The 16,984-nt window shown below is 46.2% G+C and overlaps 1 protein-coding gene across 1 annotated transcript in view; it reads right to left on the bottom strand.

The window, feature by feature from the left end:
- The window catches only part of KIAA0319L (KIAA0319-like ortholog), a 30,087-nt gene extending 13,410 nt beyond the window's left edge, over positions 1-16,677 (bottom strand). The window contains exons 1-6 of the mRNA XM_010147093.1: positions 16,536-16,677; positions 10,151-10,848; positions 4,958-5,249; positions 2,796-2,897; positions 1,840-1,937; positions 599-686 (exon numbers count right to left, since the gene is read on the bottom strand). Coding sequence (XP_010145395.1) covers positions 599-686; positions 1,840-1,937; positions 2,796-2,897; positions 4,958-5,249; positions 10,151-10,848; positions 16,536-16,677 — 1,420 coding nt within the window. The remainder of the gene's footprint in view (positions 1-598; positions 687-1,839; positions 1,938-2,795; positions 2,898-4,957; positions 5,250-10,150; positions 10,849-16,535) is intronic.
- Between the last annotated feature and the right edge of the window lie 307 nt (positions 16,678-16,984).

The raw sequence follows: 16,984 nt of genomic DNA, 5'->3' as shown, positions 1-16,984 counted from the left end.
AAAAATAAAGGGTTTGGGGTTTTTTTTGCATAAAAGGATATGCAGAACCTGTAGATCCCTCTTTGCACAGGTCATCTAAAAAGGGAAACCTGGTGAGACAGTCAGCACATGCCACTGTATCTACACCAGTTCATCTGCAAACCACGCCTCACAGTGAGGAATGAGATTTGACTTGACCTGCCTGTGGTTGGGAATAATATTCTTTACTGGACAGGGAAGAAAAGAACCTCCAAAGGAGCTTCAAAGCTCTGGCTTCCCTTCATTTTTTGCTCCTGCTGCTACAAGCTTTATACCCGGTTACAGCTAGTTTTTACGGAAGCAGGTGTGTTCCAGGGAGAGGCATTTGCTAAGTGCTGGTGTAACAGTATTCCAGCTTTTCTGCTGAGTGGCTGGCCTGTATGCAGTAGAGCAGGAATAGCTACGTGTCTTAGCAATAGTTTCACATCTCAGGAGGTGATTTAATGCACGTATGTGCATATACACTGAGTTCACAGCAGAACGAGTTTTCACTACATTAAAACAGGTTCTGGTCAAATAAACAAAACACCACAATACAGTATCAGAGAGATGAATTTAAGATACAATTTCACCAACTCACTTGGATTGACCGTTACGTTCACGTAACCCTCTCCACGTGCGTTTTCCCCGTCAACAACGACTTTGAATTCGTACAGACCAACAGTGAGCTGGAAGTTAACACAAAAGATTATTCATCTTCAGGCAGTAGCACTTTGTCAGGAGCTATTAGAAGGTCAAGTTACCATTTTTTGGCACAGTAGCATCAGCAGCACAAAACACAGGCAATTATACATACACAGCAAAGGCTGGTTTCCACCCAAAATGGTATTATGTATCTTTTAGTTTACAATGGCTGTGCAGAAGCCAAAGGCTAATTTTTTTCTAGCACAGGTGCCACAGGATTGTCAGGCAAGCTTTATTTTCTAGCAACAACAGGCAAACAGGAGAGAGATAACAGAGATTAGTTCAGGTTGTCTGGCCACAGGAATCTGTACTAGCTGACTGCATTTGCGATGAGAAAGGCTGACGCAAGAGAAGAAAATCTCTTCTTGTGTGTTTTTACAAAGGAAAGTATTTCTTCCCTTCCTTCTAGGTGACACGAGTCAGGCCGTTCACTGGTGCAGCAAGATGAGAGGGTGAAGGACTAGGTGTTGGACAGCCACCATGGTATCCAAAAGGCTGAAACTCTGACACAGACCTGCTCATTTCAACAGGCTTTTCTCTCCATGCTATCCTGACTGAAGCCTGGAGATTTTTTCCCAGTGCAGCAGAATCCAGGATGCTCAAAGGAATGGCTCATAAATATAGAACTGTGTATTCACACAATATTTAAAGGCACTCCCTTGTTAAGAATCCCCGTGTGCAGAAACCTGCAATCCTGTCCCTGGCAGAGCTTGTCTAAAAGCAGCAGCCAGGGACGTGCTAGGAGGCACTCCACACCCCTCGTTACTGGAATCAGTGAGTCCCTTTTCCAGTGGGTAGCAGAAGGCACCAGACCGGAATGGACCACCACGCTGTTTCAGTAGCAGCGATATTCACAACCCTTTGTTAACGTTAGGTCGTGCCATTTGTAGGGCTCGACACACTGCTTGTAGGCAGCTTTTAGCTCCTGAAATCAATTTCTTCTTTCCCTCATGCCACATCAATCGCCTTTTTATAAGAGTCTTAGAGGAGGGCTTGCAGTCTAGTGTTGGCTGCCTGCCCATCATGCAATTTCCTATTCATCCTGCAATCACACACAAGTCTTTCCTGGCTGCCAGGGTCTCCGTCTTCTCCACTTGGCATTTAACACAGCAGGATATGAAGCAGCAAAAGCTTTACCTTAGATAACTTAAGGGTCTGGGAGTGCTTCCCTTCCATTTCTCCACTGTAGTCTTTCGGATGAGTAATCAATTCCCACTCATAGGAATAAGTGGTTCCTTAAAGAAAAAAAACCCACAACACACAAAGGTCCAGACTTTATTATTTAAAACACTGCCTTTCTGCCATGCTAAAGAAAAGCAAAGCTATTAAACATTTACAAGGCACATTCTGCCACACTATGGAGAAATGAAACAGCTTGGAATTTGGGCTGCAGCTGTTTGGGAATCTACCCAGGAAAAGAGACAATCTGTGCTTCTAAACACATTAACTCTGGAGCCAAGCCCCATCTTTCAGTCTCTAAGGCATTAAAGAGCTTTGGAACAATCACAGCTCCAGGATAATGAGAGAAGAGTCTTATCAGGCCCTCAAATCCTGCAGACACAACATAATGCCAGTTTTTGAACACGAACGCATCTATGCCCGTGGCTGCACGGTGCATATCACGCCTGCCTCTCCTCTGCAGTCTCCCCCTGCCATTGTGGACAGAACTGCAGAGAAGGACGTTAAATACCTGTGAACATTCTGCATGACAAAATGAGGAGTGTACAGAAACATGTTCCTCAGCACATCAACCCCCCAAATCAGATTTCAGTCCACCAAACGAGAGCTCATTTGCTAAGACAGCTTGTCCCCTATTAGCAAACATCACAAATAGATGCTGAAGATCCACTGCTTCCTCACACACCACTTTGAGAACATGCCATCTCCCAAATCTAATGACTCTGTAGCACTTTCATTATGTTTTGTGTCTTGCTATTTTCTGTGAGAGGCAGGATGAGGTAATAGCACAGGATGAGGAATTCCTACAGGGAAAGTGTTCTCTGACAAAGATCGTCCTTATTTATGCAGTACGTAACACCTATTCGCCATTTCACCATCACAAGCCCTTAGCAGAACCCCCAGGGAAGCCTTACGAGGTGGTGGCTCGGGAAGCACAAACGCGTTCAGCTGAACTTCATTCTTTGGCAGGGTCACTTCGACGCTGTCTCCCGCAGAAACTACCAGCTCCTTCATAACTGCGTGGGAGAAACACAGAATTGAAAGAGGAACAGGAAAAAAATTCAATATGTACATAAAACCCACCTTGGTTTCAGTCTGTGGAAGAACAACCAGCCACAAACGGCTGTATTTTGCAAACATCCCGTCACTCGATACAGCTCACGGTTCAGGTTTCGTTCCCATTGTTAATGCAAAAGCACTAATGGGGTTTTACAACTTTAAGACAAGCCCAGAATTACTCAGTCATCTCTCTTTGCAGATACTGTGCAGCTCTTGCTCCTTTTCTAAAGAGCTGAAACGTGACCCTCGGGCCCTGAACAGGGGAATCTGTTCACCCAGGTCCAGCAGGATGGGAAGGGTTTTACCAGACAGAGAACCCAGCTGCAGTCTCACGGCACAGCAAGACAAACTCTGCTACTTACCAAACTGCAATTCCAGATCTTCTCAAATATATGAAGAATCTACGGTATTTTGGTTTTGACAAACTGCTCGGGGGCTTAAGAGATTTTTTTAAAAACCAGCAGAGCTACCACCCTGAGTATGGAAACTCAAAATACAAACCTGTTCCTTTTATTTATATCTTCTTTTCAACCCCGCTTAAGAATGTTCTTGCTATTCCATTTCAAATGAATTGACAGGTGGTTTGTTTTTCAAGACTACAGTGTAAAGTCTGGAAAATGATGGCCAGAGACATTTTTTTTCTGCTTGTTATTGGCATTAAGGTAACCAGGAAGTTGACTGCATTTCTTGAGGCCACCTCTCGGCCTCCTCATCCTCCTCTTCCCTGCCCACTTGCTTTATTTTTGTCTTGTTATTACTGAGCCTGGGAACTTTGCACAGAAAACAAGAATTAAGGTTCCTTTACCCTAGTTTGAGCCTGTCAAAGTCAATGCCTCTGAGAGATGCACAAAAAATCCAAGTTAAAAAAAATGGGGAAAATGTCATTAAACATTCAGCCTTTCTTCCATCTGTTTATTAATTACTGGAATTAACCAGTTAACTAAAAGAAAACAAAATCATCAGATTTACACACACACACACACACACAAACAGTTACTCCAGATCTTGGGATATAACAACTCCATCAGTCTTTCAGCTGCAAAGAGTTCTAAGGCAAAAAGAAATCTGATCTCAGTAGGAAAAACCCCAGAAACCCAAACAAACAGGAAAAACCAAAATGCCACTTGGAAAAAAGCACCCTTCACCTCATCTTCGTATTATTTCGCAAAACAAGGAGGCCCTGGCTACGTTACTTTTCCAACACAAGCCACTGAAGAGGTTTAAAATGTCCCAGTTCCAGCTGGGGCAAGCCCTTAAAAAGAACACCAACTTGTTAGCACAAACACCCAATGAGCTTCCTGCCAAAAACATCTTTGGATGCAGCCTTTTCTTTACGCTTTCCACTTGTTCCCTTGTGAGGGAAGGGAATCCTAAATTCAACAGAAATTCAGCTGTGAATACTTCAGCAAACTGGATTCACTGAGTTCTGAGTTACCGCATGACCAGTACGCACCATTCACCGTACGCACGCATCGTTACGGGCCGAGCTAACGGCCTGGGTGCGCCAACAGCGCTGCCCAAGGTGCGTTTTGGCTTCTGTACGTTTGCAATAGTTTCATTCCAGCATGAATGGAAACATCATTTTGCTGCAAAGCAAAGCATGGGCTAACAGCCAAGTACACCATTCCTCGTGGCTGGTATCTGAGGGACAGAAGAGAATCAGTTACACCCCATTTCGAGCAGGCATTCAGATTTCTGCTCAACTTGGTGTCATGACTACTGAATGGCTGCTTCACGGGACTCTGCCTTGCACAAAATCTCAGCTTTCACTTTGGGAATTAAGAAATCACCATTACTTTCAAGCTGTTGTTGGAAACAGATCCAACGGTCATGTGCAGATTTATGATGGCCAAGCCCCATTCTCAGACCTCCTGAGTTAACGGGGTCCAATGGGAAGTATTTCAGCACTTAAAAAGGTACCATGACTTCTTAAATTATCACTTATTTTCCAATGCCGTGACGGCTGGTCACCAAAACCTGACTCGCTGGCGTCTGCCGGAGCGCTGTGCGTTCTCACCTGGCGCAGCAGCAGTAGTACTCGGCGAAGCAGCAGCGTCGGTCTGGACTGTGGAAACGCTGCCGTTTGTGGGAACCCCACTCGGCACAGAAGTAGCTGTCTGCATCTTCGGTGTGCTTTTCGCTGGCACGGGGCTGACTGTGGGCAACACGTCTGAGGAGGGAGGATGGATCAAAGCATTGTCGGGCTGCCCGGGCTTCTCGGTCTTCCCTGTGGCTGCCAAACCCTGTGCTGCCGGGCTAGAGAACGTAGCCAATGCTGACAGTTCTGGTGCTGCTGTTCCCGTGTGGATCTGCAAAGGAAAAGGTTGCCTTAGTTTGAGTTGAACACTGAATGCCAGTTTTGTTTTCCAGTGGTTAAGCTGCACTTCACCTCCTCCAGTTAAGGAAGCTGAAAAGCTCCTGGTTTGTTTTTCACAGAAGCAGGATGTTTTATTGCTTTCTCTTCTGACTTGTTTTTCCAAGTTCTTCCTCTGCAGCAGACAAGCCTTTTCTAGCTCAGCTGAACACCAATTATGACCACAGATTCAACTACAGCATCTTAAGTCCCATGGCTGTTGACGCGGCAAACATGATCTGGGTTCAAAATTGCAGTGAGTGGAGCAAAAAGAACAGAGATGTGGGAAAAGACAGAAGCAAGAAAGAGGGACCAGGAGCTGGGGTTCAGTTGGGCCATTTATTTTGGCCATATATTCCTTTTTCTAAAGCTGTGCTGTTGGCAAGCACAAAGCAGGAGGATTGCAAAGGCTTTTTTATGTAATAATCAAATCATTGCAGGAAGAGGAAATTTAGTTCAGAATCGCTCTTCAAAGCAAGGTGACCCAACACAAACAGTTCCCTGCGTGCACGCCACGGGAGATGCTGCCGGGGCAGGGAGCCGAGCTCGCGGGCAGAAAGGATGCTCACATCCATACAGGATGAGCCACTTTATTGAAAATAAGCAAAGTGACAGGAACAATTTCCTTTCTTTCATCAGAAAATTCCTTTTACAGCACCTAGCCCCATTCCAGTTCTTAGCCTGCCAGGCAATACTCCTGACAATTCACCTTCCACCACGCAGTGCGTGTAGCACACTTTGTTGAGCTAAGCCTGTTCTGAAAACAACTGCTAAATACTTAAAATGGAGCAATTTACCATCTTTTACTTGAGAAGTGTTTTGGAGCTGAATTGCCCACCACTACACTCCACCAGAAGAGCTGATCAAAAGCTCATACTGGAGGAAATATTCTCAAGCCATTGAACCATGCTGCTGGCATTCAGTCCAGGAAAAGGGAATTGTAAAAAAACACTCTACACCGTGGTCAGTAAATGGGCTGCACGTCGGAAAACGCTAAACGCCAGCTGTAAAAATGAAGCTGACCTGCACGTACTGCAACAGCCAGCCAGGCCAGGAGTCGTAGTGAAGGCATTAAAGGCTTCTCCACAAGATTTGTTATAGTCTTGGGCAAATGATTTCCTCTCCCTGTACCCATCCTTCCCTCAGCTACAGGACATAAGGCATCCCAATTCGGTCTCCACTCGCTAACATCTTCACGGAGCCAGATGCTTCCTTGACTCACTCTGTAATGCCTAAAAAAACTCTACAGTTAAGAGATCCTCTTCCTCCCAGAAGTCTTCAGGATGAATTGACAGCCAAATGTCTGTGGAGAGCTTGAATTAGATAAGCTTTGCCTGCAGCAACTTAACAGTCAAAAATGCCTCTAATGCTTGCAAGCTGAGACATTTCTTATCTTTACTCCATAACCCTGAATTCTTTGCCTGAAAGAACAGAAGATTTCATTCTAGGGCATAAACAAGGAGACCAGAAGTTTGCCAGCTGTCCTATCTTCTTAGCTTAGAAAATAGAGAGAAGTGGCTTATTGGCCTAAATGAGCGCAGTGTCTGACACTTTTGATTCCCACCCTTAACTGCCTTTGGCCTGGGACAAGTGACCTGGTCTCCCTGAGAGTTCTACGTCTGTAAGATAGAACAAGAGCAGCTATGTGCATCAGAATCCACGTTGAACCCAAGTTACCTGAAAGTAAAATATCTGTGTTCTGGAATTTTCTTTTATTTTTTAATTTAAATGGGCTTTACTTTGCTAAGCCTGGTCTGAATTCACAGAATTCAGGCTCTTTTCAATTTACATTATGCCCTTAGTTGCTTGCACCAGGTGCCATGTCTGTGAAGACTCTGAAGACACAAAAACACGAGCAATGTCACAAACCATTACAGAATTAGTGCTGGCTGTGACAAGACCTTTCCTCTTACCGCCGAGGGCAAAAAGCACCCAGCACCAGCAGTAAGCATGACAGCAAGAGCCAAACACTGGGCTTGCTCACGTCAGTGGTAGCCAGGATGGGAAATGCAGGAATGAGCGCTCTGGCTCTGATGTAGCAACTCCACTTTAAAGGCTGGAGCCGCTTCCAGGCTGCCTGCAGAGCTGCTGCAGTGCTGCTGCAGCCCTCCTCATGAGCAGCGCTGCACATAAATACTTCGCCAGATTGGCTAGTAAAGGCATTGCTGTATTTTAAAACTGACAAGTATTTCTATAAGGAGGCAGAAAGCAAACTGATGCCTGGAAAACGTCCCTCACTTCCATGGAAAAGCACAGGTTTCTCTTCCTTAGCTAAGGGCTGACGAGCAGGGTGGACTGAGGTTTACCCTGGTTCGCTTTCCTTCACTCTTAAGCCCAGTGATGTCTCCCATGAGAAAGAGATAGAATCACAGACCAGTTTGGGTTGGAAGGGACCTTAAAGCCCACCCAGCCCCACGCCCTGCCATGGGCAGGGACACCTTCCACTAGCTCAGGTTGCTCCAAGCCTCATCCAGCCTGGCCTCGGACACTTCCAGGGATGGGGCATCCACAGCTTCTCTGGGCAACCGGTCCCAGTGCTCCCACCCTCTGCGGGAAGAATTCCTTCCTGATGTCCCAACTCAATCTCCCTCTTTCCATTTAAACCTGTTACCCCTTGTCCTGTCACTCCCTGCCCTTGGAAAAAGCCACCCCCCAAGTTTTCTTGTAGTTCCCCCAGGCACTGGAAGGGGCTCTCAGGTCTCCCCAGAGCTTCCCTTCTCCAGGCTGAACCCCCCAACTCTCCCAGCCTGTCCCCATGGCAGAGGGACTCCAGCCCTCGGAGCATCTCTGTGGCCTCCTCTGGTCTTGCTGCAACCAGTCAGTAATGATTCGGTATTGCCCACACCTTCCCCAAACCTTCTTTAAGGTTAAGAATACAGTACTAGAGGCACAGCATTCCCCTGCCAAAGCCACGTGCTCCATGTACTGGACCAAATCTAGCCCAGGTGAAATTCCACCTATTTCAGCACGTGTGTAACTTTACTTGTTCTGGCCTATAACCAACCCAATGTGGAAAACTCCCTGCAAAGGCTGGCCATGACCCAAGTACACAGCCTTGAATGTTATATCCTTGGCCTAAATTAAACTGCTCTCAGATCAGAAACGCAAGGACAGCTGCAGAGCTTGCCTTGCATTTTGCCAGTGAAAGTTGGATGGTTCAATAATCAAGGAATTAGCCCAGGGCTGGATAGAACCAGCTTCAACTCCTTTAACCTCCTGTTAAGGTGGATTTTTTAATTCTTTCTCCTCCTCAAAAACTCTCTCCTAAACCTCAGAAATGTGACTGCCAGGAATTCCACCACAACCAATGTATTTCAGTACAAAGTTTTTATTTTGATGAACCTGCTTTTGTCAAGAGATCTGGACTTTCTTACTAGCAAACACCAGTGAGGAGAAGAAAAACCTGTCCCCAGCACACACCCAAAAGCGCATCTTAATGACAACAGAGAGCACTTCCTAAAGGTGGGAAATCCTGGATACTCAGCAATATTTAGAAGCTGATTAAACCACATCATTTACTAATAATTGCAACCTGTTTACTGGACAGGCACTGAACAGTAATAATATGACAGCTCAGAATGCAACACTGCAAACTGAACAAGCAGCAAGGTGTAGCAGCTATGACCCAAGAGCATCATTTGGGACTGGATGCAAAGAAATCTCCCCAGGCAGCGCAGTCGAGAGAATGGGGTCACTGTGTAAGTGTCAAATATTAGGAGAAGGAAAGAACAGGCAAGGTGGAAATGCTGCGATACTGCAGGGGAGAGAGAAAGTAGAGATCTTGAGTCTGCCCTAAATGTGGTGGGGTTCTGGAAAATCAAACATTTGCAAGGTTTTGGTGCGTGATGTCACGTGCCACCCGCACTGCCCTGGAGCTCTCAGCAGTGTCCCTTGGCTGCTCTCCACATCCTGCTCTGCTGGGAGGAAGCTCAGGCCAGGCACGGCCCTACCTGGAACCAGCATTTGAATACAAGGGAAAGAAATTCAGTCAGGTTTCCAGCACAAGAATGTAACTACAGGAAAAGGCATCAGGTTCCAAAGGTGCCACATCCTAGAAACACGGCAAAAGGGATTTAAGAAACACTTTCACACAGTAGGATTCTTTCACCACCACGAGTGCACAGGCTTTTTTGTTCAATAAGGCTCAAAAAACTATTTGTGGGTTTAAACCCAAAGATCATTTAACAAAGAGAAATTGCCACATTTGAATTAAGTCTAACATCTAGATTTACTAGATTAACACTGGACTTGTTTGGAGTAGAAATGAAACTGGTTACATTCAGCCAATGCCAATGTAAGCTTTTGTGGCTCTGAAAAACTGAAGCAGTCCGAAATTGGAACAAAAAAGTTGGCATGAAGATGCCAGCTCGAGCAAGCAGGCTGACATGAAGTACATGGGAAAGTCTACGCAGAGGTCTATAAAATAACATAGGTAACTGCCTCAGTTCAGCACCCAACGGAAAACAGCTTCTTTTATTTTGTGGATATAAGAAGACCCTTATACAGGTAACAGTTTTCAACTCCCAGGCACTTCCCACTGACATCACATCTCACCTTTCCTTCTCATCTGGCAAGTATGCTGCGTGTTATACAAAGGATAAACATCATGACCTCCACCTCCCCTCGCTTTCCCAAAGACAGTTTATCCCAGCTAGGAAGAGGAGGATGGAAAAAAACCCTCCTAACCCCCAAAACCAAACAAAACACCCAACCCTGGGCCTTGCCATGTTGACAGGAGGCTGAAAACGGGTGCCCAGAAAGGTGTCCTATCACTTAAGGAGTTATAAGTCAAAGCAAAATTGAGCAGGAGGCTGACAGCTGCCCCGAGCAGCCCCATTCCAGCCAGCAATCCCTTACCTGTGGCAAGCCACCACCGTCGGCTTCGCTGGAGCCATTCACATTATTGCTTTTAGGAGGGAACGGGCTTTTGGTTTTCTCCTCTCTTGGATTCTGTTCATTTGTCACCCAGTCTTTCTTTTTACTTGGATGGCCTTCAGGAATGGGCTTGTCTGCCACTAAGCGCCTCAGTACTCGATCTTCCAAGTGCTCTGCTTCGCTTCGACCGCTCCTAGATTTGCTGTCCGACGCTCCGGCTGCAGCCTCGCTGCTGGGGCTCGCCGCTCCATCCCTTTTCAGGAGTTCCGCCCTGTTACCTGCCAAGCTCCACTTCTGCAGTGATCTCCGCAGTCTTTTCTTCCCTTGGACAGGGATGTCCCAGTCCAACCACTTGTGAAACCAGGTCTTCACATCACCTTCCGTTTGAAGCTTTAAGAAGTGCTCTGTGCTTTTTGATTTCTTTAAAAATACCACAACAGAGCCAGAAAAGCCAGTTCTGTTTGCCTGACACACGCCGGGCATAGTGCAGTTCACCTGGATGCACATATTTTCCAAGAACCAAAAGGCATCACAAGTGGGACTCTGGCAGCAAGCGGCCTGACAGGACCGTACGGTATGAAACCCTTCCAGAAGCTGTAAATGGTGATCTTCCCGCGATCTCAAACGCCCACCAAACAGAATCTTCCCCGGCTGGCATTTAGACCTGTTCCAGTTTGCATCTGGGAAAGGGGAGGGAAGACAAAGACAATTTTCAGTCCTTCAAAGCAGTGGCTAACAGACCCTCATCAATATCATCACAGTTAATTCAGGGCATGGGAGAGAGGGTACAGGACAGGAAAATGGAATCTATACCAGGCCTCACTATCCAGGACTTGAACAAGATTTTAAGCAATAATCTCCTACCAGTGGGACCAGCACTCTTTTTAACAGCAATGGAGCTAAATCCATCTACAACAAAAGTGAGAACACAAACATTCCTGTTTCAGAGAAGACTGCGAGGGCTGAGGCGACGCAGCAAGTCAAGAACCAGAAAATGAACCCAGGAATCCCAAGTGCAGCTTCCTATTCTAACCAGCAAACAGCACCGCCCCTCTGCCCACGGTTTGCCTTGAAGGAGAACTCTGGAAACAGTAACCCTGGCTTGCTTCATAGTATAAAGGCATTTTTTCCTCTTCCATGCTGATGTTTGAGGTCAGTCACTTATTTTGACTGAATCTGCTCAGTCAGAGAAGTCATTACATCTTCCTGAGCAGCGGCCAGCAAGGCCTGTCCTCGCCACCCGCTCCACCCTAGTGCTTTCTGTAACAGAAATTATCTGTCAAACACGTTTGTGAGAGTGAAGTTACTTCAGATCCCAGAGCAGCGATAAAGCAGCAACTGCTTTGCATAAGGATTCTTTTTTTCTCCTTAGCATGAAAATTTAGAGTGCATGCAGGGATCAATGGATTAAAGGCTTCCAAAATTCAGAGCTCTGCAGATTAAGGACTCCCTATAAATAGACTAACGACCTATGGGACTGTTACACTGTGCTGTGTTCAGCATCCAAGGGATAATAGGTCACTGGAAGATTACTTTACAAACTATGTCGCTGGACTCCGAGTAGTGAAGCTCCAGACCTGGCTCCCTGCCTGTCAAGAGTGGGGTCTTGAACGCACACAATGGGAAACTTTTTCACCATTAAAATAAAGAAGTTTGAATTTAAATTATAATACTCTGATCCCCATTTCTTGGCAGCATATAAAGTTCAAGAACATGTTGCTATCCCAGTAACTGAATGAATACAAGCTTTTTTCCATTATACTTACATCCACTGCAGTGGAAACTAAACAGATTAATAGCCACGGATGTAGAGGCTACTGAGCTGTCTGTCTCCCCTGAAAACCATTCTCACCCCACTTCTCCTGTCACTTCCAAGTTACAAACACATTAAAGATGGAATATGTTGAAGCACAGGAGAAAGGCCACAACAAATCTCCGTGTCATCATCCGCCCAATAAAAGCAAAGGTGATGGCACTGCAGTGTGTCCCGGGATTCTCGAAAGAAACCTCATGAGGTCCCCACTGCCCGACACAACTCCGACGGCCCTGCTGAGGAAGCAGGAAGCTTGCCGAGTGTCAACCACGACGCAGAAGTGTAGAGGGGAGGTATTTTAGGATCAAGTCTGGTGCTCACAAGCAGTGCTCAACCTCCTGAAGCACCAATCCTGGAAACTGAGACACACTCCGGCCTGTGCAGGTGTCTTCTGCTTTGGCTGTTTTAGGCTGTTTGAAGCATTTGACTTCAGGACATTAAACTCCAGCCACAAAGACACTTAACCTCACACTACTGAGAGACCAAGGAACTCTGACCCTCTGGGTCACAGTTAATACCCAAAGTTAGTGATATCAACGTGCTGTGACTTTCCCCCTCCTCCTGCACCAACCCCAAGTGCAGGAGAAAGCGGAAAGTTGTAGTACTTTTATAACCTTGTACAACCTGGATAATCTTGTATGACCACAGAAAGCAAAGTGGGGAAGAGAGAGAGTATATTTTGTTGTAATTCAGTTATCCCAAACACCACCGTAGGTGTAACAGCTTTTCTACTCCTCATCATTAAAGGTATCCCCATGTGGTGATGTTCTCACTTGTTTAAAATAACAGATGATGGCAATATTCATGTACCTTTCGTGTGAATACTCCTCATCATTAAAGGTATCCCCATGTGGTGATGTTCTCACTTGTTTAAAATAACAGATGAAAGGTACATGAATATTGCCATCGTGTGAAATCTGCTACACCAAGAATTTTAACGCAAAAGAGGAACTCGCACCACCCAGAGGAAAAGTTTGGTTTTGAGACGTCGGAAAGCAGGAAGCAAAAGTGTTATTTATAGCTTATTGTGAAGCCAGCTCAGCAAAGGCCGTTTAAGACAAGGCACCAGAAAGCTGGCATCAGCTGCAACAGAACACGCTCCATGAGCAGGGTGTGGGAAAGCAGAGCTCCCTGGGGGTATCTGCACCCACAAGCGCGCAGCAGGAGGGCAAGTTCTACACTCGAGAAACGTCCAACTGCAATGCGTAAACTAATCCGCATGCGTCCAACAGAGAGAGAAGTTGACAACAGCACCTTTAAATCAGCACCAGCCTCGTCGCACTTCCACGCACACGGCACTTCCTTCGAGAGCAGGCAGACTGTCTGCCCGGGGCAGGCACCGACCTCGTTACGCTCCCCAAGTGACAAGCACCTGGCACTAACCTGATGGGCCTGGAATCAGGACAAGGTACGGGGTGGTACACAAAAGGTGAATGAGTGTACACACACCCAGACTTAGAGAAACAAGTAACAAAGGAAGAACACCACTGTTGCTGTGAATTTCAGGAAGATCTTATCCATTATGACTCGGTTTAGCCTAAAAAAATACACATTCTGTTAAAGGTGAAGCACTGTCCCTAATATATTCTGTGGAAAAGGGAAATGTGTCACTTCCCACATCCCTAAAATCCCTCCTCCTCCTCAACCAGCACTCATCCATCTCTCCTCAGATACCAGCCCTGGCTCATGCATCCCACTCAAATTAAGGCTTGATACAGAAGCCAGTGAAATTCAGCAGCAGCCTTCTAGTAAGAGGCTTAAAACCAAGCACAAACTAAATAGGGCACATTTAAAGAAAGTTTTCCCAGGGAAGATATCCCTTGTGAAAAAAATCACTACGTACACAAGTATTTATTCATCTAAAACATAAAACCTGAGCCCCTGTAAGCACCTCCTAGGTACGCCAGAGCTATGACTTAGCCCAGATGACACAACACTACCATGCTGAGAGCATTCTGCTTCTCTTTTAACCCACTGATAAACCAAGATGCAGAGAGCCGAATTATATTTTGGGCAGATTTCATTTCCAGAACCCTGCTAACGCCCACCTAGGACACGCTTATTTGAAATTAGCCAACATGGCTTCTGAATGGCTGTACTCGGATAGTTTAAAACCCAGCGAACTGGCAGCTCAACACGCCAGCCCAGCATCCTACACGTGCATTTTCCACAGAGCCACACTGACTGTCATCTACGCAAATCCCATGCCCTTTGGTGGGTGTCACATTTATTTATAAATGAAATCTTTTAAGTGCCACGGCAGAAAGCAGAGCTCCTCAGTCTACACTTGCATTTCACCTCTGGAAAGGTGAAAGATTTTCTGTCGGGGAAAATTCACCCACAGAACACTACGGGCCAAAGGAATCGTGCTGGTGAGAAGCCACACACTGCTGTTGGCAGTCCTGCGCATGGGCCCTGCACAGGGCCTGGTGCAGCCCCTGCACTAAGCAGACACAGAGCCGCACCAAATGACAGAAGGCAGCTGTGAGTACCAGCAGAGTTACTAACTCCTGCTTACTGAGAGCGCAGCCTGTTCAGTCCCTTCCAGTTCCTCGTGCTCGACCTCACAAAACCACACGTGGCAGATGCATACGGGAGCTCGCAGGGTGGGTCAGACCAGTAAATCCGGTCACTGACTGCAGCAATGCCAGCAGCTTCGGAGAAAAGCACGAGTAACCCACCAGCAGGAAGGTCCCTGAGGATGAGCTCCCTCCTGAGCCCCAGCAGCACACCCAGCCTGGCACGGCATGAACCACACGACGCCTGCACAGTCACTTCTTAACATTGTTTTTGTCAGTTTTTTTGTCCCCTCGTATACCAGAACGAAACACACTGCTCTTTTCAGGAACCCAGGAGTTCCTGTCCCGGCAATGCAGCTCACAGCTTTGCTGAGCAGCAGGGGAATGGAGCCGAGAAGAACAGTTCCTATTAATAAGCTCAGGTTCACAGACTTGCCCAGGCAGTTAATCCCTCCTGATACCAGATTAATGATTAAAGACTTGACTCTCCAGACTTTTTAACTCTGTCACATGTAACCAATTATGTCAACACAGTTCCTTTTACGTAACTCCACATGATCACACTAATTTCTAGGCAGCTGTAATTCCCCTTCAGTTTAACAAACTGCTGCCTAAGTGACACAAACAAGACCAAAAAACCAAAATCTACAGTGGCAAAAGGGTCCACACCAGGATAATTAAGTTTGTTTCTGCACATGCATCAGCCTTTATGGTTTTAACTCTCCCAAGCACATCAGCCCCCAAACACAACAGCTCTGTCCGGAACACCCTCTCTAAGGGCGACGCAGGATTTGCAGCTCAAGACTTCCAAGATATCACTAAAGATGGGGAACGCCACGCAGGAAGCCCAGTCTACAAGGAAACACACGACCCACCTGACACGCCATCCCAACACACAGTGCTGAGAACCCTTCACTAGGACCAGGAATACATCCTTCCAGGTTCTAAATTAGCAGATTAATGTCACACAGCTCGTTAGCTTAATCAAATCTGTCACCCAGTAAGCGTCCAGGGAAGCCGGGTAGAGCAACAGACACTGCAGCAGCCTAGAGAACATGCCCACATAACCAAGAAACAAAGCAAAACCACCCCCTTTTTCAAATCTTGCTAACATAAAGGTATCTCAGCCTTCCAGGCAAAAGAAAGCAGCTGGCAGCTGTCACACAGGTTGATACACACAGAGGTCACCGCTGCCTTGAACCTATAATTCACTGCAACTTGGACAAAGAGGGGGAAAAAAGGCACAGAACACACTTTCTTAACTAGGATCTGGTGAATGCTACACACACGCCTGGGTAAATGCCACCTCTTGGTGAAGATGTAGGCTCAAAACACTCCCAGAAGCTTAACACACCTCTCTGAAAAGTCAGATTCTGAAGTTTTTACGTAAAAAATCCACACACAACCCATTAGGTGAAAACTTCCACACAAGCCACTAACATGGTTATTTACTTGAGCAGGAGGTTGGTTACTCAAGTTTGAGCAGGAAATAAAAAAAGCAAATATAACAATAACCTGTAGGCAAATACAGATTATTGACATCCTGCATTTGGGGAGATTCCTAAACGTCTGAGGGGAAAAAAAAAAAAAAAAAAATGTTCTTGCATCCCAACTTGCTTCAAGTATTCCCCAGATGAAATTACTTTCAGAGTATCACTTGTCCATTTTGCAGAAAAGATTTTCAGCTCAGAGAAAGCCCAGAGTTAAGAGGGGAGGGCCTGAAAGCCAGTGCGGGGCGTGCAGATGCACAACAGCAGCAGCGGGGACAGACGGACACCCTGCTGCTGACCACTTGGTGACTCAAAAGAGCAGTCAGTTACCAAGTGCTCTAAGTGATCCCCTCATGCCCCACGTCTCTCCTACCCTTTAACAGCTTGTTTATATTAAGGGTGGGGTTTTGTAGCTGATTAATAAAAAAACAAACAATGTCTAGCAGCAAATAATTTCACCCTCATCTCAGGATATTTTCAACAAGCAAGAGGGATAAACACCATTAAAAATACAGACACAGTCCCAGAAAGAACAGAAGAATCACCTGCTGAGGAGCACAAGGCACACAGGCAAGCGCACAGGCAGAACAGCTGCAGACTTCTCCGCTCCCTTGCGGGTTTTCCCAGGTAGTACAGTGACAGAAATCGGGGGCTAATGCTGAACTTGGCTTCCAACCTCTTCTCCATGGCCTTTGTCGGCAGCGGCAGGGTTCTGGAAACACACAGGAAACACAAAAAATAGACCAGCATTTGATATGATCTTGCAAGATCCAGTCAACAGTATAAAGAGCACGGAGCACTTGTGGAAGAAAAGGAATGTCTTATCTTATCTGCTGTGACTTAGTCCAGCTGCTGCTGAGCAACTATCCACGTACGATACTAAAACGAACTCCACAGCAGCAAAGTTTCCTGAGTTAACTGCAGCAGGCTACCACGACAGCCTTTCCCTTCATCATGTTCAGTGTCAAAACACCTAATATCACAGTCCACTGGA

The sequence above is a fragment of the Eurypyga helias genome, unplaced genomic scaffold, assembly GCF_000690775.1.
Source record: "Eurypyga helias isolate BGI_N326 unplaced genomic scaffold, ASM69077v1 scaffold4972, whole genome shotgun sequence".
Taxonomy (NCBI): Eukaryota; Metazoa; Chordata; class Aves; order Eurypygiformes; family Eurypygidae; genus Eurypyga; species Eurypyga helias.
Note: the sequence above shows the minus strand (reverse complement) of the source record. Positions and strands in the feature narration are given on the sequence as shown.